Here is a 26,558-nt window from a genome sequence, read left to right as displayed (position 1 = left end):
TATAGTATTTCAGCTTGTTTTAAATGACTTTTTTCCAATTTGCATCAATGAGAATCTAGTGATAGAAGATTACAATGAACTACACAATGACCTAACATGAGTGTGCTCCTAATTTTGACAATATTCAGTGCATATATTATGATCTAAGCATGAGAAAAGAACACCTACAGCCAACTGGCATTTTTGCAAACAGTTGGTAACAGTTGGTATGCAAACTATCTAGCTGATAAATAATGAGATTGAATTGCTTAAATGACACCAGCAACTATTATCTTTTTGATTGCAATCAAATTTCTAATACAATGCTCATGAAATATGGCCAAGACTTTGGCATTTACATGGATTACCAAAATGACAATGCTGGTATAATGCACACTTACAGCTGAAACTTATAATACCCTAAAAAAAACAATACTAACAAGGAAACCTGGTTGTAGATGGCTGTAATAATTTTCCTTCAATGCTGCCCCTTCGGCTTTACTTTTCCGAATTGCTTTTTCGGTCTGCTTTTTCGATTCCGCTTTTTCCGCTTGCTTTTTTGATTCCGCTTTTTCAGTTCCGCTTTTTCCTCTTGCTTTTTCGATTCCGCTTTTTCCGCCTACTTTTTCAGTTTCTCTTTTTCGGACTACTTTTTCGTTTCTGCTTTTTCGGATTGCTACCCTGTTGAATCTCAAGACCATATCTTTCAATGGCGTCAAGATTTTCAGCTTAAAGGGATTTCGTCCTTCAAACTATTGAGACATAACCTCTAAAAAATTCTCCAATTTCTTTGATATTTCCAACCATGCTTAAAAGAAGCTCTTCCATTTCTTTTATAGTGTTCTCACAAGAGCTCAATCCTTCGTTTTCTCAATGTGGGATAAAACATAACTCCCTTTATGTAACTTATGTCTCCAATGTGTTATAAAATAAAGGGGACTCCTTTTAATTTAAATATTTCCCACAAACTATAGTCTATGCATTAATAAAGTTAAATATTTAAATTTAACTTTATAAAATAGCTTTATCAATGCATAACAAATCTTATCAGTGATAAACAAGTCTTCTTATCGATTTTAAACAATTACCATCGACATACCGCTGCCCCTGGATGTCCGACCATGTCCAAGATGACTTACTATAAATAGTAAGTATGCCCAAAGTTGCCTCAAAACCCCTCAGAAAGACCTGTAGCTGAAACTATCTAGGCCAAATGGCCTCTAAGTCCCTTTAATGTCCTGTTTAGCCTACGGGACCGTGGAGAAATAGGCTAACGACAACATCATGCTATGAATGCTAAAAAGGGGACATTACAGTCTGCCCTTTCCAAAATTGCTTGTCCCCAATCAATCCACCTGGATCCCAAATGTAGTCATGAACTATACTGCTGTCAGTCAACATAGGCTCCTGCAACAACCTCTGAAAATTAACCAAGAGGAATCCATAATCAAATTGGCGATTGCAACTCACCCAAACTCCAAAGTCAGGAACCCATGAGAAACAAGCTCTCGAAGTATTAGAACCCAAGTAGAGTAGATAACCCAAACTGCCAACATAGTAAATACCATCAACGCATCCCACTAGCCTATACGGAATGTATAATCCAACTCTGCAATAATGGTGAACGCTCTCGAATGAAACTATACCAAGTATGGAGAATCCACACACTGTACAACTCCTGTAGTCAACACAACTCTGCAGATCACCGGCCACTGTCTCATTACCATAACTCCCTTGCACCGCTAATGGTGAAAAGACATCACAAGATAAACAGCAAGAAATGGAACCCAAACCAAATTTGCCTGCCATCAACTCCTCAACACAAGGATCAAATGCTAACTGATGTACATACCTTGCAATATAATACTGATAAAAAGAACCAACCTCAGTCAACAACTCACCATGAACAAGTGATACAACCCACTGTGATTGATCACCAAGTCAGGAGATGTCATAGCCAAAGGAGTAGAATCAATAACAACAACCGCTGAAGCATCACTCCCAAACTCCTGCTCTATGTCATGTATTATCAAGCTATCAACCACAAAACCTATTGCCATGTCATGCCCATCACAACTCTCATCCTGTGGCATCAAACTGTCCCATAACTGATGACAAGCACTAGGAATCAAAGTTTATCTCCGTATCATCATCTCATCAACATGGTCATCAAAGGTAAATTGATGAGCATACCTCACAGTGTAATGCCGATAGAATGCGCCAATCTCAGTCAGTGGCTCAGACTGCAACCTAGATGAAACTAACTACAATCGATCACTAACCAAGCTGGAATTGACTACTACCTCCGAAGACATCGCCAAGGGAGTAGTATCACTAGCAGGAACCATGCCAACTGCCAGATCACCAACATCACACATGATCTTTGATACAACATCTCTAGTCTCCGTGCCATCAGTACTAGAGGCCACCACCATGTCAGGCATACCACAACAATCTGCTGCAGCACCCAACTCAACTGATCCTGACTCTAGTGGGAACGAACCCGATATGCCAATGTTAGTATCAAGGATGGATGCATTACCATCTCCACTGTCTTTGACAATCTTGACCATGGACATCCTCGGATCACCAGACACCACATCTTGTGACTGTACAGAATTTGGTAAAGATTGCAGTCGCTCTAACTCCACGGTCACCTTAGCCAAATGAAATTGTGACTCCTCGAAAGCCAACTGTGTACTCTCAAAAATCTCAGAAGTCACCTCGAGCTGCTGAGTAAGCTCACTCACCTCATCTTCCTTGGCCAATAATGCTTCGTATGCTGTACTCCCCCACTCCATTAGATAATCTCTGTCGGCTACCAACTGAATATAATTCTGTCTCAAAATCCGAATAGCCTCCCATAAAGAGTGGATCTCTGTCAAGGAAAGATAACTGCCTCCCTGCTCATCACTAGTAGGAGAACCCCATCCATAAACTGCTAACAACTGGCGAGCAACATCAAAATGTTCGCACGCAATAGCAATGTCTCGCTTGCCAACTCTCATCTGACTAGACACATGATTGTGCCGATTGGTCGAACTCCTATACTCTATCCCTAGTACACTGTCCAAAGGAGTAACCTCTGAATAGCTATCATCTGTAATACTCAGATCCTGGGACTCTCCTATAAACTCTGTCATCTCTAAGAAATCATCAACATGTGACCTGACTGTAAAAGAAAACTGAGTCCCTGCTATATGCGCTAACTCCCGAACTGAGCTCACCTCAAGACAAAGCTCGTCCACATGTCTCTCAAAATCCTGGAGAGCCAACTGAATACACACCAAGCTCATGAGAAAGCCGGTCAACCTCCTCCTCCTTCTTCAATGCATCTAAATAGATCCTTGCAAGATTAAGGAGATGATCGTGATCTGAAAGTAGGTGTATGTAACTTACCTTCATTACCTCCATGCCTTCCTTGATCTGCTGTAAGTCGTCACAAGAAGAACTTGTTGTGACTCCTTTCTGTCTCTCCTGCAGTTGAATCATCCAAATGTGATTCTCAATCAATCCATGCATCCTATCATGATGAGATAAAGCCGCGACAATATCCTTGTCCCCTGTCTTTAGCTGGCTTGCCAAACCAAGTGAAGAGCTACTAGCCTCTATCTCATGTGAAGAAGCATCCAACTGTGCTTGATACTCATTTTCTGCAAAGTCCTGAATGCTCACTTTCTTATCAACTGTACTATCCTCAAACATGACAATATCCTCAACTGCTATAACTTCATCCAGCCCAACTGTATTGTAATCACTATTTGTGTCAATCACGCAATCCGGTGTGCCTATGATATCACCTTCTGATGCAACTGGCTCAACCTGCACAACATCTAAAACCCCTTTTGCCTGTGAAGATGATGCAAATAAACCATTACCTAAAGATGTGCTAATGTCTCCCTGTATTGAATCAGCATGTCTGTTAAACTCCTCATACAAGTTTCTGCCTGTCATAAGGAAGGTACGATCCTTAGGCCTATCAAAACGTTCAATCAGTCTCTCCGTAAACTCCACATATGAGGTAATGTGTGCGTGACCCATAGTGACCATACCATGATGCCACCACTTGTGTGCTAACCCATCCAAGTGAATTGCTGCATACGTAATAGCTTCTTCCTCAGGCATAGGGTTAATTTGAAAGTATGTGTCAAGCCTTTGAACCCAAGCTCTTGCTGTAGACTTCCCCGAGCCATCATAATATGGTAATTGAAGTTTCCCTACTTTCTTTCGTAGCTCATAGCTCTGGTTCTTGTCATGTCCACGAGGCATATGCTTCATCTGCACATCTATATACTCCCTAAAGGTAATTGCAGCAGTAAAATCTGGACCTCCGGCTTCCCAATCTCTCCTCAGCTAGTCCTGTATATCAGCGATCTGGGGCTCTGGTACGAGCTGCTCTGGAGTTCTAAGAGGAAATGTTGGAGCCATGGGCCTCGAACTCACTGTCCTAGTTTGCTGGGGTGCATGACCGAAATTGTTCTCAACTTGTTCGCCTCCATTATGCGCCCCATCCTGATTATTACCATTTTGATTATTTCCTCCAACCACATTAGCATTCAACCCCATTTGACAAGCCATCATCTGCATCATAAGCTCAAATCTCTGACTCTGTTCCTGTGCTCTTTGCTCTGCTGATCGCTGTCCCTATGCTAAGGTGTCTAATAATTGTAAGAATCTTTCCTTTCCCTGATCTGGACCGGCATTCATTTTGTCAAACATTTTTCTCTCTATCTGGCTAATCCAAATTCCCAATAAGACCTCCACAGGATGGCAAGAAACCGCTCTGATACCACTGTAATAACCCCAATAGGTTATAACTTCTTCAAACACCAAAAATCTTTATACTTCAGTTGTTTGACATTTCGTCAAACACTTTGCAAGCAAGCTCTGATAACACTGTAATGGCCCTCCTCAAATCTGCTCTCAAAGATGCTGATTGAAGGCTCAAAGAATTTTGTCAAACAATTCACATGCAAGAGACATATGACTGATATAGTATTTCAGCTTGTTTTAAATGACTTTTTTCCAATTTGCATCAATGAGAATCTAGTGATAGAAGATTACAATGAACTACACAATGACCTAACATGAGTGTGCTCCTAATTTTGACAATATTCAGTGCATATATTATGATCTAAGCATGAGAAAAGAACACCTACAGCCAACTGGCATTTTTGCAAATAGTTGGTATGCAAACTATCTAGCTGATAAATAATGAGATTGAATTGCTTAAATGACACCAGCAACTATTATCTTTTTAATTGCAATCAAATTTCTAATACAATGCTCAGGAAATATGGCCAAGACTTTGGCATTTACATGGATTACCAAAATGACAATGCTGGTATAATGTACACTTACAGCTGAAACTTATAATACCCTAAAAAAAACAAAACTAACAAGGGAACCTGGTTGTAGATGGCTGTAATAATTTTCCTTCAATGCTGCCCCTTCTGCTTTACTTTTTCTGATCATGTGTGATGTTCGTGATCCGACAGTTGGCATGGTTCCTGCTAGTGATACTACTCCCTTGGCGATGTCTTCGGAGGTAGTAGTCAGTTCCAGCTTGGTTAGTGATCGATTGCAGTTAGTTTCATCTGGGTTGCAGTCTGAGCCACTGACTGAGATTGGCGCATTTTATTGGCATTACATTGTGAGCTATGCTCATCAATTTACCTTTGATGACCATGTTGATGAGATGATCATACGGAGATATACTTTGATTCCTAGTGCTTGTCATCAGTTATGGGACGGTTTGACGCCATAGGATGAGAGTTGTGATGGGCATGACATGGCAATAGGTTCTGTGGTTGATAGCTTGATAATACATGACTTAGAGCAAGAGTTTGGGAGTGATGCTTCAGCGGTTGTTGTTATTGATTCTACTCCTTTGGCTTTGACATCTCCTGACTTAGCTGGTGATCAGTCACAGGGGGTTGTATCACTTGTTCATGGTGAGTTGTTGACTGAGGTTGGTTCTTTTTATCAGTATTATACTGCAGGGTATGTACATCAGTTAGCATTTGATCCTTGTGTTGAGGAGTTGATGGCAAGCAAATTTGGTTTGGGTTCCATTTCTTGCTGTTTATCTTGTGATGTCTTTTCACCATCAGCGGTGCAGGGGAGTTATGGTTATGAGACAGTGGCCGGTGATCTGCAGAGTTGTGTTAACTGCACGAGTTGTACAGTGTGTGGATTCTCCATACTTGGTACAGTTTCATTCGAGAGTGTTCACCATTATTGCAGAGTTGGATTATACATTCTGTATAGGCTAGTGGGATGCGTTGATGGTATTTACTATGTTGGCAGTTTGGGTTATCTACTCTACTTGGGTTCTGATACTTCGAGAGCTTGTTTCTCATGGGTTCCTGACTTTGGAGTTTGGGTGAGTTGTAATCGCCAATTTGATTATGGATTCCTCTTGGTTAATTTTCAGAGGTTGTTGCAGGAGCCTATGTTGACTGACAGCAGTATAGTTCATGACTACATTTGGGATCCAGGTGGATTGATTGGGTTGTTGTTCGACCATTGCTTGGGGACAAGCAATTTTGGGAAGGGCAGACTGTAATGTCCCTTTTTTAGCATTCATAGCATGATGTTGTCGTTAGCCTATTTCCCCACAGTCCCATAGGCTAAACAAGACATTAAAGGGACTTAGAGGCCATTTGGCCTAGATAGTTTCAGTTGCAGGTCTTTCTGAGGGGTTTTGAGGCAACTTTGGGCATACTTACTATTTATAGTAAGTCATCTTGGACATGGTCGGACATCCAGGGGCAGCGGTATGTCGATGGTAATTGTTTAAAATCGACAAGAAGACTTGTTTATCACTGATAAGATTTGTTATGCATTGATAAAGCTATTTTATAAAGTTAAATTTAAATATTTAACTTTATTAATGCATAGACTATAGTTTGTGGGAAATATTTAAATTAAAAGGAGTCCCCTTTATTTTATAACACATTGGAGACATAAGTTACATAAAGGGAGTTATGTTTTATCCTACATTGAGAAAACGAAGGATGGAGCTCTTGTGAGAACACTATAAAAAAAATAGAAGAGCTTCTTTTAAGCATGGTTGGAAATATCAAAGAAATTGGAGAATTTTCTAGAGGTTATGTCTCAATAGTTTGAAGGACGAAATCCCTTCAAGCTGAAAATCTTGACGCCATTGAAAGATATGGTCTTGAGATTCAATAGGGTAGCAATCCGAAAAAGCAGTCTGAAAAAACGAAACCGAAAAAGTAGGCGGAAAAAGTGGAATCGAAAAAGCAAGCGGAAAAAGCAGAACTAAAAAAGCAGGCGGAAAAAGCGGAATCGAAAAAGCAAGCAGAAAAAGCAGAATCGAAAAAGCAGACTGAAAAAACAATTCGAAAAAGTAAAGCAGAAGGGGCAGCATTGAAAAAAAATTATTACAGCCATCTACAACCAGGTTCCCTCGTTAGTATTGTTTTTTTTAGGGTATTATAAGTTTCAGCTATAAGTGTGCATTATACCAGCGTTGTCATTTTGGTAATCCATGTAAATGCCAAAGTCTTGGCCATATTTCATGAGCATTGTATTAGAAATTTGATTGCAATCAAAAAGATAATAGTTGCTGGTGTCATTTAAGCAATTCAATCTCATTATTTATCAGCTAGATAGTTTGCATACCAACTGTTTGCAAAAATGCCAGTTGGCTGTAGGTGTTCTTTTCTCATGCTTAGATCATAATATATGCACTGAATATTGTCAAAATTAGGAGCACACTCATGTTAGGTCATTGTGTAGTTCATTGTAATCTTCTATCACTAGATTCTCATTGATGCAAATTGGAAAAAAGTCATTTAAAGCAAGCTGAAATACTATATCAGTCATATGTCTCTTGCATGTGAATTGTTTGACAAAATTCTTTGAACCTTCAATCAGCATCTTTGAGAGCAGATTTGAGGAGGGCCATTACAGTGGTATCAGAGCTTGCTTGCAAAGTGTTTGACGAAATGTCAAACAACTGAAGTATAAAGATTTTTGGTGTTTGAAGAAGTTATAACCTATTGGGGTTATTACATCATATGAGTTTTTGTCCCCTTAACCCGAAGCATTCTTCCTAGAACAATATTATGATTCAGATCCTACATGTCTCATGGTGATGGATGTTGATATTGTTTATTGTAACCAGGGGCTTTATACAAATGCATGCAGTAATAACACCCAGTCTTGTCTCCAACTATTTAGCTTTGTGGACTCGTCAATACATTTTATGGTGCTCCCCTAGCCCAGAATTTTGAACATGCACTTAGTATTTTATGGTTTGAGATTAGGTATTTATATCATGGTAATGAAAATCGCCTCAAAATCGTCAGAATTGCCGGCTTGGCATTTCGGTTCATGCTTGCCAATTTTTTTGGAGCCGCTGAATCATATCACCAATTTTTCGGCATGAATCGATCATGTGGGTAGCCAAAAAGTGAAGTCTTTTTTTAATAAAAACACATTTTTTTTAATAATTTTTTTGCCTTTCCTCTTTGTTTTAACCCTAAAGGGCCTTCTAATTGTTTAGCATGAATAGAAGAGAGAAAAAGTGAGAGAGAAAAAGAGAAAAGAAAAACCACAAATTTGCAACCAGCAAGAAAGAAGAGCACCAAAGAGATCAAAAGCCTATTTGGGGAGGCCATAAGATTGCATTGGGAGCATTAAAGAGTCAATAGCAACACTCCTAAACTCATTTGCAAGAGGTAAGTGTTGATTTTTTGCATGTTAGTGTATTATTCATTTTTTGTTAAATTTGTTTAGTTTTCATTTGCAAATCTTGAATGATTTTTAGTTTTACTAAATTGCAAAGTAAGCTTTGTTGTTTTGTTTATTAGTTTGAAACTTTGAGGTTTTACATGAATTTTCTTATTGTGGCAGCCTTAACTTTCATTTTCCACAATGGGTAAAAAAGATGAATGTTGGAAATATACCAAAGACTTTCTTAGAAGAACAAAATTTGAAACAAAATCTATGTTTTGTAAAGATATAAATTCTGGAGGTATTTATAGATTCAAATACCACATTGCTGCTATACCTGGACATGATATTACAATTTGCACTCAACAAACTACTGAGGCAAAACGCACTTGTTTAGTAGCATTAGAAAAATATGAACAAGAGAAATTAAATAAGAAAAGGCAACTTAAAGGGTTAAGGGCTATTGGCTCCCATGCTCCCATAGCCACATCTGCATTCGCATCCATAGGTTGTGTTCGAGAGGGTTCTTTCGGCCCTCCTTTTCATCCTAGTTCTAGTGCTCGTGCTAGTGTTGATGCTAGTGCTAGTCGTTCTTATACTGAGATTGAGTCCAACCTATTGCAGCCTATAATGCGGAAGAACATATTGGATAGTTACTTTGTGCCCCGCACTACTCTTAACTCACAACCCACGCTTGAAGGCATGGATTTGAACAAGGAGATTCATGATGCTGCTAGAAAAGAAATTTGCAAAGTTTGGTACTTTTGCAACATTTCATTTATTGCAGCCAGGTAATTGATTATGTTTGATTTCTTTTCTTTAAGGTTGAAGTAAAATTTTAATTATATCTACTTGCTTTATGATTCATTGATTAATCATAGATTCACTTTACAAGCTTATTTAATGATTTGTCATCTAAATTTTTAATCATAATCTATTTGTAACAGGGCTCCTTATTGGAAAAACATGATAGATGTGGTTGCTATTTGTGATCCGGGGTTTAAAGCCCCAACTGAGGCTGAGTTGAGTGGATGCCTCTTAAATGAAATGGTAGAGGATATGAAGGTTGAGCTTGAAGACCACCAAAAGGAGTGGATCGAAAAGGGTTGCACCATCATGACTGATGGTTGGACGGATAGGAGGAATAGAACACTCCTCAACTTTCTTGTTGCCTATGGAGGTGATTGATCATTCTACTTTCCTACATACATTGTGAATTGTGAATTGTGAATCATGATTGAATAATTCAAATTCTGATTAGTTGATTGCTAATTTGTTGATGATCTATGATAATTCATTGTTTTGTAGGATATATGATGTTCCTCAAATCCATTGATGCTTTTGCTCATTAAAAAAAAGTCATATACTTATGTGAGGTTATTGAGGAAGTCATAGCACAGGTGGGAGAACAAAATGTGGTGCAGGTGGTGATGGATAATGCAGCTTGGTGACGGATAATGCAACAAGTTATGTTGCTGCAGGGAAACTTTTAACTTTTCAAGTTTTGAAAATAAATTTATTTGAATTTTCTAATTCTAAGTTTCCTAACATGTTTGAATTTCTAATTAATTTAAAATTTTTGTAGGTAAACTTTTGATGGAGAGGCACCCCACCATATTTTGGTCTCCTTGTGTGGCACATTGTTTTAACCTCATGTTGGAGGAATTTGGCAAGCTTAAGTGGGTCAAATCATGTGTAGAAAGGGAAAACGATATATGCAAGTTTATCTACAATCATTCGTTCATCCTTAGCACAATGAGACAAAGAGTTAGCTCATCCAAGCATCATGAGGTTTGCCTCGAATTTCATCACACTCCAGTCCTTGTTGACATCAAAGGCAGAATTGAGGAGCATGTTTGTTGGGCGAGAGTGGATTACATCTTCCTATGCTACGACCACTGTAGATGTGGTTAATTGCATCTTTGATGAGGATGGTCTTTGGAAACCTGCTATAGAAATCCTTCAAGTAAATTTCTTACAGTTTAACATTTAGTATTTAGTATATAATATTTATTATTTGATTGTTTAATGATTTAGTTTTATATTTAAGTTTTGACTCAAATGTTTTTTTTACATTATATGTAGGTCACTGATCCCCTCGTATCTCTCCTACGAACTGTTGATGGGGAGAAGCCCTGTATGGGCTACATATATGAGGGCATGGATAGGGCCAAGGAGGCCATTAGAGCCCAGTATGCAAGAGTGCAGGAGAAGTATACCCCTATTTGGGAGATTATTGATAGGAGATGGCAAAATTAGCTCCACCGACCCATCCATTCTGCAGCTTATTATTTCAATCTGGCATTCCATTTCCATCCTGACTTCAAGGCAGATGAGGAGTTTCTCACCGGCCTATATACAGTGATCCAGAGGTTGAGTAGTGATGAGCATAGCGCAGTTGCAACCATTGAGCTAGACAAATTCAATAATAAAGAAAGGCCAATTCTCTCTAGCAGGATGGCCACAGATGCTCGGATAACAATACAGCTAGGTAAAAATAATATATTCTTGAATCTTAAGTTTATGGCTTATAAGTTGTGCATTTTAATTTTTAATTTTGTAATTTTAAAGTTGTAAATGAGACTAATTGTTTTTGTTTTCCTTTATTTCAGATAGATGGTGACAAATGTTTGGGCCGAAAACCCCAAAACTTCAGAAAATTACCATTCGTATTCTGAGTCAGCCAAGCAATGCTTCTGGATGTAAGCATAATTGGTTCATGTTCGAGCATATCCACTTGAAGAGGAGAAATAGGTTGTATGTGCAGAGGTTGAATGATCTTGTCTTTTTTCATTACAACCTTCGTCTTAGGATCAGACAAGTTTTGGGCACTAACTCCTCTCTGATCATTCTGGAGGAGATTGATCCAGAATCAGAGTAGCTCAATGAGATTGTGGATCTAGTCTTCACTGAGGAAGACCATGAGTGGGTTGACCAGGTAGATAGAGAGGCTGAGGCTGTGGCCATGGCAAAGGAGGCAGCTAGAGCATGTTTAGGCACTGGTAGACGCACACGCGCACGCACAAACACAAGCTCTAGTGATGTTGTTCGTGAGCCCATCTTACATGCAGGGGCTATGGCTCAGCAGTCCTCTAGGACCTACCTTAGATGCATTTCTAGAAGGAAAACGTGATACTTAGAGGTTGAGGCTGAGGTTGCAGCCGGGCTTGAAAATAATGATGAGGATGACGATGAGGCTTGAGCTAGAGCCTTGTTTTTTTATATTTGTTTAAAGATACTGATAGACATACGTTTCATAGATCTTCATCTTAGATTCTTACATACATTTATGATTTGATGTCTTATGGATCTTCATCTTACATACATTCAATGATTTGAATCATTATGATACTATGACTTTTATTTACTTCAGCTACAATCTACAATTTACATTTTACGTTTAATGTAATTACGTATGTGATGGATTTATCATTTATGTTTCATGTTTATGTATGTTAACTTCTATTTGATGATGTTATAGTGTGTTTAAGTTATATTCAATAAAGGGTGCATGAAATAAGTTTTACATTGTTAAAATCTCTAAACTTCAAGGTTTTTAAATTTGTCAATTCGTGGCCGATTTGTGATTCGATTCAGCCTTCCCGATTCCGATTCTTGTTACTTTGATTTATATACATCCTCTCTAGTTATGCATTTCATTTTAGTCTGATAAGATAAGATCAGATAAGATAATAATATTAAGGTCCAACAAAAAACCACAAGGGTTTATGGGACTAAGCATACAAACAAGAGAGCCAACAAAAGCAGAAGCACCAAATAGTGTCCAAGAAGAAACAAAACAAAAAACCAAAATAGAAAAGCCAACGCAAGAACTAGGGATCCTTCTTTGGTACAAAGAAATTGGTCATAGAAGGGTATAATTGTGGAAGATCTAGAGTCTTAGATCGTTGCCAAGAACCACCAGAAGAGTGTCGTTGCCTGGAAAGACTAGTGCAATGTCTCACCGATCTGGAATGAGTGATATTAGATGATCTTTTCGCACCCCATGGTAGAGACAAGGGGGAGAAAAAGGCAGTGATGAGCCGATCTGAGATATGGCACTAAGGTATGAGTGACTGCAAGGTATGCTCGCAGAGCTGGGTGGCCTCCCGAAGGTAAAGTGCAAGGCATCGCTGGTCAATATAGCTGAAGAATGCTAAAAGAGAGAAGCAGACTCTGAATAGGCAGTGAAATCTCCCTCTGATCTCATAGTAGATAGGACAACGAAAAATAAAGTGAGTCTCTATCTCAGCTTCCACCAAAGTACATAGCCGACAAATCAGATCATCTCTATCCATATGGTGGTCGGTCTAGACTTGAAGACAGTAGGAGCCAACTCTGAAGGACCCCAGAGAGAAACGTAGGGCATGATTCCAAAGCCGATAAAGATAAGCAAGGAAAACAATAACCCCACCCTGAATCTCAAGAAAATGCTCAACATAGAAGGCCATCTTCAGACGTAATCCACCTGGAGGATTATGCTAGGTAGTGGTAATGTACTATCTATAGATATCTAGTCTAACATGTTCATTCAACTTCTGACGTGAGGGAAGGAGGTGAGCCAGAGCATCTAGCGAGAACTAGTAAGGAGGAAGACGATCAATCTCAATCCCAATCGAACTCAATAGAGATGTGGCCTAGGCATACCAACAATAAGATCTAATGCTAGTATCGAATCTCATAACTGTAATAGAAGAACAGTAGGCCAAGTAAGAATATCTGTGTCAACCGATAACCCAATCTGCAAAACCACAAAGCCAATGGAGAAACCAAATCAAATAAAAAATGGCCGCAAATTTGAAAGGATGAGCTCCAAACTCGGCCAAGATAATGTTGTGGGGGGTGAGCCTGTGACATTTAATGATACGTCGTAAAAGCAAGGTCTAAACATGCTCTATAGAGGCGCAATCTGAGACAAGAAGAGAAGGTCCCCAAACCAAGTCATAGAGAACGATCGGCCGAACCAAGGAGTCCTGGAGGGATAGCTTGGATGAAATATCCTAAAAATGATGTCTGAAGCATTGTCTTTCAAGCATGGCCGGGGAACCCATGCCCTTACTAACTCTAGACTGAATAGTTGGTCTCAAACTGAAGCGGGGTCCCGAGAACTTCACCCTAAGATACATGTAGGAAGAAGTAATCTCAACCCCTTTCCCTGAAAGAAGAAATGAAGATGAGAGATCTTTAAGCAGTTAAAGATCATAACCTAAGTCTTACTTAGATCAACCACGAGTTGACGTTGATCACAAAAAGAAGCCAAACCATCAAGGAGTCTTTGTAAACTATCGAGGGAAGAGGCCAGAAGTATCACATTATCTACAAAAAGGAGAATGGAAATCAAAACCTAATGCAAATAGCACCCATCACCGGGGTGTGAGGAGTTCATGAGGAAGTTCTTGAGCTCGTCGATATACAATCCAAACAAAGTGGGAGAGAGAGGGCAGCCCTGCTTCACCCCAATGGTGCTTTGAAATGGAACAGAAAAGCCCTCAGGAATCGTAAATCTACCAATCACATTCTCATATAGTCTCATAATAGCAGTCAACAACATATCTGAAATCCCAATCTCACTAAGTCTCTGAAATAGAGCCATCCTAGGAACGGAATCAAAAGCCTTGCGGAAAAGATGAGATTTGTTTTAGCCTACTTAATTTTGTAATGTAACTAACTATGATTTTGAGTACCACTGACTAACTTTCCTCAGCCATACCTCTCAAGGAAACATTTATCGCCCAAGGAGAAGGCATCAATAAAAACCTATGATACCATGCATTTGTTCCATTGATACTAAACAAACTCATAATTTAAGAAAGAAAATCAAATGAACTGATCAGCAGACAGGAACTTTAATCATCACAGAAGCATTAAAAAATCGTCAAATACTAATAACATAAAGTCTTGCCTCCACATTTCTGAGGCTGAGTGCACTATCCACATTCTCGGTAGTCAGAATAGTTCGCCTTGAATGCCTCTGACATTTGACAGCTTCCTGCCAGGATAGAGCAGTTAGACGATTGCGTTAAAAGTAAGATTTATCTCCCTAGAAATGGAACAGAAAGATTCATCTTTCCTTTCATCCTATTTTTAGTGAACTAGATGAATGTAACTCAGAAGTAGACAGTGTAATTCTGAAAAATAACATCATTGGAATTAAGAAAAATGAAAATACAAGAAACTCCAACTTTGAATTCAGAAAAGATTCCTTGAAAATATCAAATTTAGTAGAAAAGCTATGTTGTGACACAAGTGATGCTATGATCATCAACTGGGACGCACTCAAAGAGTATATCATCAGGACTTTCATTGTAGAGTTTTGTGTTTAAATCACCAAGGGACATGTTACATGTTCAAATATGCCAAAATTATAATGTTGAAGTCGATAAATTAGTACAACCAAATCTCAGATGGTGTACCCCAGCATATGGAAGCAGGTAAAAGTCTAGGGTAAATTTAATATGAGATACCCATATGTTGTGGTATATAAGTAAAAATGAGATACATTACTATCCAAATAGTCCTCCAACAAGATGACTTTTAAAAGGAGGTGACTAATGACTGTTTTGAAGCACTTCTTTTATTGGGCTTCATTTCCTAAGTTTATATACATAACTACATTGTTCCAACAGAAGACTGATTTGCCATTGCCGTAGAAGGAACAAACATGGAAATGATACATGTTTCATAAAAGATGTTTTGCATATAGAATTCATTTAATATTATCATTTAAAATTAAGCACTCCCGCCAAGTCATGATTGACAACCACATTCTATAATAGTGCGTAGATACAAGCTAAAAATCTCAACAGAGAATTCTTTAGTCAAGGATTCCAAATTCAAGTAGATTATCTGAGATTTGATACAAATTACCACAGAACAGTTTGCCGTAAGAAAGTGGGGTAAAAAACTGTTTTAAAGGTGAAATGTTTTATACTACAGTTGTCACCAGAGCAACTGTAATTAAAACAACTGGGTGTAAAAGACTAGCAAATCAAAAATATCAGAAATATTACTAAAAGGATTACAATGCATAGCTAGTAATTAATTAAAGAAAAACATCAGACTAGCTATAGCATTGAGATATGCTGCAAAAACGAACAGAAACTAATCAATATAGAAGTCTACAGGTTGTTTGTCGTTACTGATCCATGCCTTACCCTGGCATTTTTATCCCAGTCCATTCATGTCTAATCGCCAACCATGTCCTCGCCTGTCACTGGGCCTGCCAGGAAAGAAATGTCTGCACACACTGGCTTACATTCTGCATGTAAGGTACTAGCAAGTGCTTCTGTAGTGATAGGCATGTCATTGAAACATGACTAAAGGCCAAATTTAATGTTGTCCATTGCAGAAGCAGCAGCTCAGATTGTTAAGTCTCCCAAGACAAAGAATTGAGTTCTTTAGTTGATGAAATGTGAAAGACGGAAAGGTTGCAGTGCACAGTTAAAGAGTGAGTTGGTAGTCATTAAAGCATACAAGTAGTTGTTTAAGGACATTGTGCAATGCTGCATTTCTATAGGGCTTATGCATTGGACTGTATCAGGGTAAAGACATAGAAAGGCAGAAAAAAGAAGCCAGTTTACTATTGACATGGTAGAAAATCCAGTTGATTGGTAAACAGTGACAATAATTAGCATATAATCTAAAATAAATTTTATATAAAACACTAAGAGATATCCTTGAAACGCAGCCATTGCACTTAAATATAAAATACCAAATAATATGCTTGAATTTTTATTATATATCATGTTATTATTTTATATTATATTTTTATCTTTTATATTTAATAATATGAAATATTAAATAATTATTAGATTAATGTTACTATAATATTTATTTTTACTTTTATATATTAATGTGTTTTGATGACATGCTTATAACACTACAAAAGCACCTGCTAGCTGCCCCAAGAGGCATTTTCCAGTTGCATATGGGTGTGAAAAATCCATGTTCATTAAAACAAGTTCAATAAAGTTCTTTGTTCTATATTGTTAATTGATTTTTAGACGAAAAAAGGAACGCACAATGCCATCGCTGTCAATTCTTCCCAAGTATTGGGTTTTACCTATGCAACTGCAAGCACACAGTGTTGTAGCTTCTGAGAAAACTCCGTTGCTTCCCACAGCATGGTTTCTTCCTATCCTTCAACCATTTTTGCAGATGAAGTCGCTGCTGATCTGTCCACCAATTTGAATGGGGCAAAATGCAGGTCAGTTTCAGCATGCCATACATCTGCTTCCTCAGCAACTAGGCTTTGTCCAGGTGTGGCTGTGATATGATATCCCCAGGGAGGGTTCACAAGCAGCCTAAAGCTCTGGGTGGCTGTAGTTCTGCTGTGGAAAATTTTGATCCTCTTTTGAGGAAAGTTTTCAGCTCTGGTAGGGCATTCTTCGTGGATGTTGCCAAATTTGGTTGTCATTCCACTTGGCATCACCAGAGTACTTGGAACATGCTGCTAATGTCAATAGAAGGATTGTTCACAGCTACAATAATTCTTTAAAGCTAAACTTTGATGACACTTTATTGAAAGAATTGTGTGAAAATAAAGAAGTTTTTTCTGTGAATGGATTAATTTGAAGGTTTAGCCACTTCCCGCCCAATCTTCCTGAGCTCCATGAATGGATTTCAAGATCAGGGGTTCCTTTAATGGAAGAAAAACTTTAAATCTATCCATGTGCAAGAGGGTTTTATTACTGTCATTTTCTAACAGTAAAAAGGATAGAAATATCATTCCAAGATATGTCTGGTTATGGGGGAAAAGTATGCTGTTGAAATCATGGCATCCCCACTTCAATCTGTCCACTGAAACCTTTTCAGCTTTGCCAATCTGAGTTATCCTCTTAAGTGTCCCCCGTCACAATTGGTTTGAATCCTGCCTTGCAGCAATTGGAAACTCTAACGAGAATTTCAGGACTACAGATGAAAATTCAACAGACTTCATCCACACAACCTTTGCTAGGATTCTAGTAGAAGTGGATACCTCCAAAAATCTCTTAGCAGAAATTATTAAGAATTCTAATGGTCACAGTTGGGTACGCCTTTGGTCTACAAAGACTTAACTTTCAGATGCAGAAGATATTACAAAATTGGACATATTGCAGCTGAGTGTCCATATGTAAAAAACTCGGCCAAAGGAGTAGGCCTCTTGGTGGAAGGATGCCTTCTGTAAACATTCCACTGTTGCAAATTCTCTCCTTAAAAATGATTTCTCTTCAAAAAATGAGTCAAGGAAGTAAAAGGATGCTCAAGGACACAATCTTTGCTATCAATTCATATCCAGCTGTTAACAGTTGATCCCTTAGCTCAGTGATTTTCATGAAATATACATTGATGGATTCTCCTTTGATCATGCTTATGTGATTAATTTGCCTCTTTAGAGAAAGGGTTATGCTGGAGTATTTATTTCAAATGTGCTTTCAAGGGATTTAAAAATAAGGTATGCAGTTTCATATTTTGCCAATATAGGTATTATATGATCCCTAACTGCATCTACTATAAGTTTCATGGCTTTTTCATTGTTCTCAATCCATTGAGTTTTCTCCAGGTCATTCTCAGGTTCTGTCTTCTTTTCTTCACAAATGAGTCCAATTTATTCTCTTTTAGTATGATCAATAATTCTGAGCTTCCATGATGTGAAGTTGTTTGCACCTTCAAGACGATCCTCAAATCTGATCACACTTGACATTATGAAGAATGAGATGTGACTGCAATATCAAGGGAGAGTAATCTGATATCTCAAATTTAATTCTGATCTTCCTTAGCAAGGGTCTGATACCATGTAAATGTAACTTAAATTTATATCGGATAAGAGTAATGGATGTCTTTTATATAAAAATTGATTGATTACTAATTTCTGATTTGTTGTTTGCAGATTCTGATCTGAATGTGTTAGACCTGATCTATTCCAAAAGTATGTGAAGCAGATTCAATATTAACAAATACTAAATATGAAAGTATAATTTCAGAACTCCAAAAAGACAGCATTTATGAATTTTGATGCTCTTCTGCTTGATCAGGTATAAGCATATATATGGATTGCAAGGCTATGTCTTGGGTGGACATGTCTCCACAAAGTGGAGATGTGTCCACTCAAGACATGCCTTTTCATTACCAGTGATTTATTATGCAAATGAAATCGATTACCAATCGATATTTATTATTAGTTTGAGTTTAATCAATCCTCTACACACTCATCGATCTCCAAAGGAAAATAATCAGACTTCAATCTGATTTATATATATGCATAAAATCCGATCATATGATCATGGCTCGATCAATATATGAACATGAAATGTCAAGGAAAGATCTGTATGAACAGATTGATGATATACTTGGATATAAATAACAGATATTTAGTGGATTATAATGTAATGATCTATATTCTGATGTATATGTGTATTTATTAATATAAGCAAGGTATATTGGTATGTATGCACGTATGTTATATGCAGATCAAGATAGTTATATTATCATCCAATTCATCTTAACAAAACTATTTTATCAACAACATCAATTTGTTTTGTTCTAATTTGACCATTTACTTAATATTTTTATTAATATTATATGTTTTTAATATTACAAATGTTAAGTAGTATTTATTTAATTAAGTTTCTGTAAAAACTTTAGAAGCATTTAATATTTCATTTAATAAATTAATTTATTATATTTTGAAATATTCAATTTAGATTTTAAACTATTTATTAAAAAATTACAAATCTAACGTATTTAAATTTATTCAACAAATATATATTTAATATAATATGGTTTTGTCTTAAAATTAGTACATTTAAATATTTAAATTTAAAAAATTAACTTATCAATATTAGTTTTTAAATTAGATTCGGTATTGTTTTATTTTATAGTTTTAGTTATTTATATTAAATATAATAAATTAAACTCTTGTATCTATAAATAAATAAAATTTGTGTAAGGTGAATATAGTGCCAAGTTCTTTTCCATTAGCAAACTGCATTCAAATTTTGTTGTTGTCAAACTTGAATTCGAATTTGAATCTTGTAAATTACCAGTTTTGTCCACAATTCTGATCATATCTAAGTACAGCCCAAATACATTTCTTGCTACCAAATATCCCAATAATTTTTTATATAAAAGAAAAACTGTAGGATTTAAAGATGATTTACTGAAAAAATATCTTCATGCATTTTCATAATAAACTAAACAGTTATCTAACTTGCTGCAAACAATAATCTAGAACTGTTTTCAACTCCTCGCAAGACATTCCAACACAGTAGCCAGAGCATTACATTGTCCAAACGCCAATAAACATATGATTATCAATATAAGAAAACATGCCGTCTCTAAGACAGAAGTTTGTTTTCATCTAGAATTCTTCTCCAATAATGATTGGATTGTAAGCTGACAACCCATTCTTGATTATAAAATGAGTAATAATATCATGAAGACCATAACAGAAACTTTGATTATCTTGAGAATCTTGAACAGGAAATAGGGAAGTAAGGCAAAACAAAGCATAGGTCATTTTGTACAGTTCCCAAAGAATTAGTTATCACATCAAGATAGCGGCTTCTACTTCGCAATTAAAATTCTATTATATACAGATATATATAAACTACTTGCCTACAAGTATGTATAGTTTAGAAATATCCAGACGAGTTTGAAGAACTAACACATGTATTAAGACAAAATTTAAAACCTGCATAATTTCGCGCAATCTGTATTCAACATCTGGAGCAAGAGCTTTGGCAACATCTGGAGACAAATTATTTATACCAATGCTTTGAGCTATCACTTCTATTGTATCATTTGGAAGAAGACCCATCCTCACCTAGGCTGAACCCTGAAGTCACCAAAAGATTAAAATCATGAATTAATAGAAGGCGAGAAATAATCTAAAGCATTTTAATTACAATCTTTCACAACATCATTTATTGTTTCAATTTAGGTGCCTAGTACTTAATTCTAGTTAGTTCTTAATGATCTACCGGGTACATTCACTAGGTTAAAAAAAACTTTTATCCAAATAACGTCAGTTGGGTGAAGACGTATGCTTTCAACCTGAATAACTTCAGTTAAGTAAACAAATATACACCTATCAAAAATAGCTTAAACTTGGTAAAGAAATACACCTTATAAAATATATGACAAACATTTCTAAATTATCTTGCAGCACTTATCTTTAAATAACATTTAGTCTTCCATGATGCATATCATTATTGTGGCTTTAGTCTATAAATATGGGTTAGTACAAATTTTTTACTGAAATTAAAAAGATGAATGGGAGTTATTGTAGTGAGTCGTGATTACAAAACCAAAGAAGCAATGCAAGGAAACTGTCAAATCAAACCCACTGAATCTCAAAAAAAAAAGATGATTAAATAATAGCATTCATCATGATTCTCTTCCAAGTTCCTGCGCTTTCCATTTATCTGGTAATAAACTAGAAGTTTGAACCTTCAATAGTGCTGAAAATTCTTTTCATATTACCTGATTATTCCATTTCTAGCTGTGGTACCCAGCATGAAACAGAGGCATGCACAAGTGTTTTATTTCCAGGAAAATTAGGGTGAGTTTTAATTTGTAGTCAGTCTTAACAGTCCTTATGACTTTATGGGGGAACTTAAGCTTTGGACTCTGCCCTTCATTAATAAGTTGTACAATATTGATGAGAGAACTCTAAATATCTTTACAAAATGTTAAGATATGTTTCACAACCTTCTAACTGCATATTAGACTTGCCTTTTGATCTCACCAACCTGGCTAGTATTTTTGAAAAAATACACATTCTACTTTCCTAACTTTTTACAATTGGCATCACAAACCTATTGAATTTTGTATTTTACAATAATCTGATAATTTAATTGCACATCACATTGATGATAATGGAGAGCATACATCATGGACCTCATGCGCTGTGTACATTCATTTCAGTTATCTCATGGTTAAGTGTTCAGGACGCTCTAATATGTTAAGCATGTTTCAAATTCTACAAATGAGGGTGCCCCTTGTTGTACTTTCTTTGTTGTCATATATGATCAACACCAAATGGTATTTTTATGGACATAAAAGAAACTTGTAGTGACTGCCCTTTGAATTATAAGTCCACAAGTTAGATCCAGTAGCTAACATAGTACCACTACCAGTTAAAAGGCTTTTTATAAATGAATACTAGAAATGTTGCTTGTGTCTATGATAAAATACAGCCTGCTAAAAGTGTGAATTAAATTCAGAGTATCAACCAGTGATTGGATAAACCCTGTAGTTATCATACCAACAAACTACTTAGAGTTCCTTGCGATTGCTAGATGTTGAAGATTGTAGCTGCGATAGAGATCTTTAGGAATATGGTCATTATAACTGTTATAGTCATCTTCAGTTGTAAAGGACATTTGTGATAATAATTATAACAATAATTGAGATAATATTAAATTTAGAGACATGTCTTATGATATGCGATGAGGCATGCATATGGAAATACAAAGAGTCATGTTTTGAGAATTTGAAGAGACCTTCAATTGTAATGTGAAGAGTCTCTCTATTTGTTATATATATCGCATCAAGCGAAATGCATTGTACACTTAAACATTTATTATCAATAAAGTGATATTTTATTGTGTGGCTGGATTTTTCCCTTCATTCTAGAAGGGTTTTGATAACTTCTGGTTTATGTTGTTTCTATTATGTTTTTATTTATTGTTGTTTTTTTTTGGGCAAATATTCAACATGGTATGAGAGCTAGAGCTAGGTTCTTATAACAACAGTAAAGAAGAATGTATTAGGTTATTTGTGTGAGATTATCTAAGCATATTGATTTTGGTCTGAGTCAAGTCAGTGTTGTCTAAGAGTTGCTTCTATTTTGTTGAAGTCTAGTGCTGGAGTGTCTCGGCTTCATATCTATCTCCTCTTGCACCAGCTAGGCATTATGTTTGTGTTTCTTTCTTGTTCTATTTCACAGCATGTTAATATGTGGTGGATCTTTGTATCGGGAACATCGGGAAATACACTTTGTCAGAAGTAAAATTTCATTTTGACAGAGACTATACCGACAGTTTGATGTTATTGGTGCCTGCTGGAGGCTTCATGTCATGAGCCAAGATTAATATATTTCTCCCTTATCAAACATGTAATGTATTTGTTTAATTATTTGAATTTGATATCATCAATATATTTCTAATAGCACTAATGTTCAATTTATAATCACCGAGCCAAATGTGATCATTCATAACTATATTACTACAAACATATTACTCACTTCAAAATACATCATAACTATACATTAACCTTGCCATTGTAAATATCTTCAATTTAATAAAATAAATAAACCTAAACCTAATTGTATTATAAAATATTCTTTCAATCCAAGAAAACCCTAATCTATTAACTATAAATATTTCCAATTAATTTATTGGCACTTTATATATATGTGGTTACAAATATCTCTACCATAAGTTGTAAATACTTTCCAAATCAATATCATATATTAAAAACAATGATTAAAAATATATTTAGGGCGCAACTTTACATTCATGTCCACTCCATAAGGTATTTATTAGGGTTAGGTCAGATTTGAAAGGATATAAAAAAAAGAAAAGTATGAACCAATAAGAAAGCAGAAGGAAAATAATCAAAGAATATATATCTATATATATATATATATATATATATATGAGCACGAAAAGGAAGAACAATTAAAAGTGCAGAAATCGTTTAAAAATTCCGCATGGTGATCCGAGTATAACCTCTGTGTCACACATTATCATAACCAGCGTAGATAGTACCTCGACCGAATACAGTCAAGTACTAACGTTGCCTAGTACGAACGTCACCGCGCCAGGTACATTCGAACATTAGTACACCATTCACATCAAATGTAGATATAATAAATTAAATGGGATAAAATGCAATCGTTCTTAATTTTTTATTTAAGATATCAGCCTTAAAGTATATGCAGCAATGCATTATGAGAGATCATTACTTATGAGTTATGTAATTGTTAATTTGATCCCATTCTACTTCATAGATCTGAATGGATTATTAAGTTCATAAAGCAATTCGCAAGAGGATTAGAATATACATTAAATTAAATAAAGATTGATATATGCTATAAGGCATTGGAAACATATATATATATATATATATATATGATGCTATATGTTTCAAAATAGATATAAATGTATGATATATAAATAAACATTGCATTAAAGGAATACTGGTATATTATAACAAAATATAAACAACCTCAGGATTGCGTTTCAATTATATTACAGAGAGTCTATCTCTCAATGGGCCAATAAGAAAATTGCAATGATTTCTACAAACAATGAGAAAAATAGGACACTTGGCATGTTGTAATTTAATGATGCTTAGATATGGAATTGTTTAATTGGATAAGACAGCTCAATGCCACCTCATCGCCTTTATCTTGTTGATCTATTTTACCATGTGTTTGAAGTCGACTTGTAGAAGGTGTATGTTAAAATTGCAAATATATCTTGATTGATTATTAGAAAATAACTCTCAACATGTTGAACTTTGATAACTCTTCCAAGACTTGTCTCTTGGAGGATGATTGTGATGGCCCATCTTCTCAAATTGCTTGATCTTTCGTAGCTTCTCCATCTTTGAGATTTTTGGCTTGACTTGAATTTGCTAGCTTAAACCTCAAATTTGAGTGCACTTGTGATCTTGGCGACATCTTCATGTAGTTGAATTCTCTTTCCAATAGCTTGCCTTGAATCTTGCATCTCCCCTCCTATAATGAGTTGGAGGTGTAGTTTTAGGTGTAGTTTCAGGACTAAATGATAGTATTGTGTTTCAATGTCGAAGGTTGGTAATTGTTCTTCTTTTTATTGAAAACGAGTTCCAAATTATGTTCTTGGGTGTATTTCAATTTTTAATGTTATTATTTTGACATTACATGCATATTGACAATAATTCCAAATTATGAATGCATATTGAGCATTGAGTTTGACTATTGAAATGTTGTATGTTAAGGTTCTATGATGTTTAAATGGCATGCTTTATCCATGTTTTGATTTTTCATATGAATGTTATGTATATATGCAAATTTTTCCTATATTAATATAGCCATCCCCTTTATCATCCCATTGTTGTCCCCAAACTTAGCAAAAAAATATGTCATCCTAAAAACTTGTTCCCCTATCATCTCCGTCTTGAAACCTTAGAGTAACATTGGGTCCTAATAATCTATAGGCAAGAAGGGGAGGTCCAAATCTTTGGATGTTGGGAAATAATGCCCAAAAAAGGTCAAATTCCAACATGTTTTGGGCAATCTCAGTTCTAAATCAAAAAACTAAGTCCATACACCACCAATACATTATTCCTTCAAGCCATCCCTTCACCAAATTTTCCAAGTTTTCACAATTTCAAGCATGACATTCAAGGTTGGAGCTAAAATTGAGCATAGGAAATCAGGGAATATTGGCCAAAATGCCCAAAAAAGGTTGGTTTCCAACCTATTTTGTGCAATCTAAACCATCAGCAAAAAGTTTCCAAATCCTCAAACACACTAAGTTTTCACTCTTTCAAGTGACTTTCACACCAAATTTGCCAAGTTCCAAACAGATTTTAAGCACGCCGAAATTTTGAGCTAAAATAGGTGTTAATGAATTGTAGCTTCGATTGGAATATTCCTATCGATGAAATCAAATGCATAAGTGGCTTATCAGCCTCAAGCATTTGAATAATATCCCTCTTTTGATTCACTTGCTACAACTTTGTGGGAGTTTTCCCTACTTTCCATTCCCCACTGTACCTCTCCCCTCTCTCAGAGCCCCTAGCGCAAGAGCTCTTGCCCCATGAATCAATGGTTTGATGAGGACTAGAAGTCCTTCCACCACTCGGTTCACTTTACCTTCTCCACCCTTTCCCCCTCGTTCACCCAATTGAGGCTTGACTATCACTGCTTTCTTCGCCACAAAAAGTGGGTGTTTGTCTTGTTGCAATGTAGATCCCTTTGTGCCTCTTTTGTGCAGTCCCCGAAGTTGTTTTGGTGTACCATGTTCCCCTGCCCTCCACCTTGGACCATAGCTCCCTTGTTTCTCACATCTCCACTCTCTCTTAGATCCTCCGATAGCCCCCCTTCCATCTCACCCCCCTCCCCCTTTGTCGCCTTTCACATTCTCCAACATTTGTGAGGCAGTTGGATACATGAATAGCAGCAGGGTCGCAGATGAGAAAGGATTCCAAGTGGAGTTCTTCAAACTTGATACTATGGTCTTGGGTTCCTTTCTCACAATGCTCTTCAACAGAGTGGTCTACACCAGCTTCCCTGACTCTTGGTCATGACACATTACCTATCTGATACATAAGACCAAGTCAATCTAGACCCCGGCAACTATAGGACCATCATGGTTGGGCACATGTTTGCCAAACTCTATGTCACAGTGTTGAACACCATCTCATTGTTGGCAATGTCAGGTTAGGTGGCAAGCAGGCTTCCAGACTGATTTCTAGACCATGTATCATATTCTAACACTACAGACTATCATTGAGGAGGCTCGACACCACTCGGCAAAAGTGCACTACTACTTTGTTGACTTTTGCAAGGCATTCGACTCTGTTTCCCGAACAGCCCTCTTCCAAAGGCTTAGGGATATTGGGATCTCTGAGACTCTTTCAACAACGATCATGAGGTTATATGAGTGTTGGAGGCAGATTCGGGACTCCTCAAGGCTTTTCGGACAGTATTCAAAGCACCATCGGGGTGAAGCAAGGTTGCCCTCTCTCCCTACCCTCTTTGGTATCTACATTGATGAGCTTGGGACTTTTCTCTGGCATTTCTTGTGTCCTGGTGATGACTACTACATACACCAAGTTTTGATCTTTGTTTCATTCTTTGCAGATGATGTGGTTCTTTTGGCTTCCTCTCCTCAAGG

General features: G+C 36.6%; 1 protein-coding gene across 1 annotated transcript in view; it reads right to left on the bottom strand.

Moving 5' to 3' along the window:
- LOC149571462 (transcription initiation factor TFIID subunit 6-like) overlaps positions 1-26,558 on the bottom strand; it is a 94,462-nt gene that overhangs the window by 32,976 nt on the left and 34,928 nt on the right. The window contains exons 2-3 of the mRNA XM_089812978.1: positions 20,357-20,500; positions 14,588-14,674 (exon numbers count right to left, since the gene is read on the bottom strand). Coding sequence (XP_089669104.1) covers positions 14,588-14,674; positions 20,357-20,482 — 213 coding nt within the window. The 5' untranslated portion in view covers positions 20,483-20,500. The remainder of the gene's footprint in view (positions 1-14,587; positions 14,675-20,356; positions 20,501-26,558) is intronic.

Source organism: Cupressus sempervirens, chromosome 2 (genome assembly GCF_028749045.1).
Source record: "Cupressus sempervirens isolate cs-2001-9-10 chromosome 2, ASM2874904v1, whole genome shotgun sequence".
NCBI classification, from domain to species: Eukaryota; Viridiplantae; Streptophyta; class Pinopsida; order Cupressales; family Cupressaceae; genus Cupressus; species Cupressus sempervirens.
The sequence above is the reverse complement of the archived record's forward strand: the minus strand, read 5'-3'. Positions and strand labels throughout refer to the sequence as shown.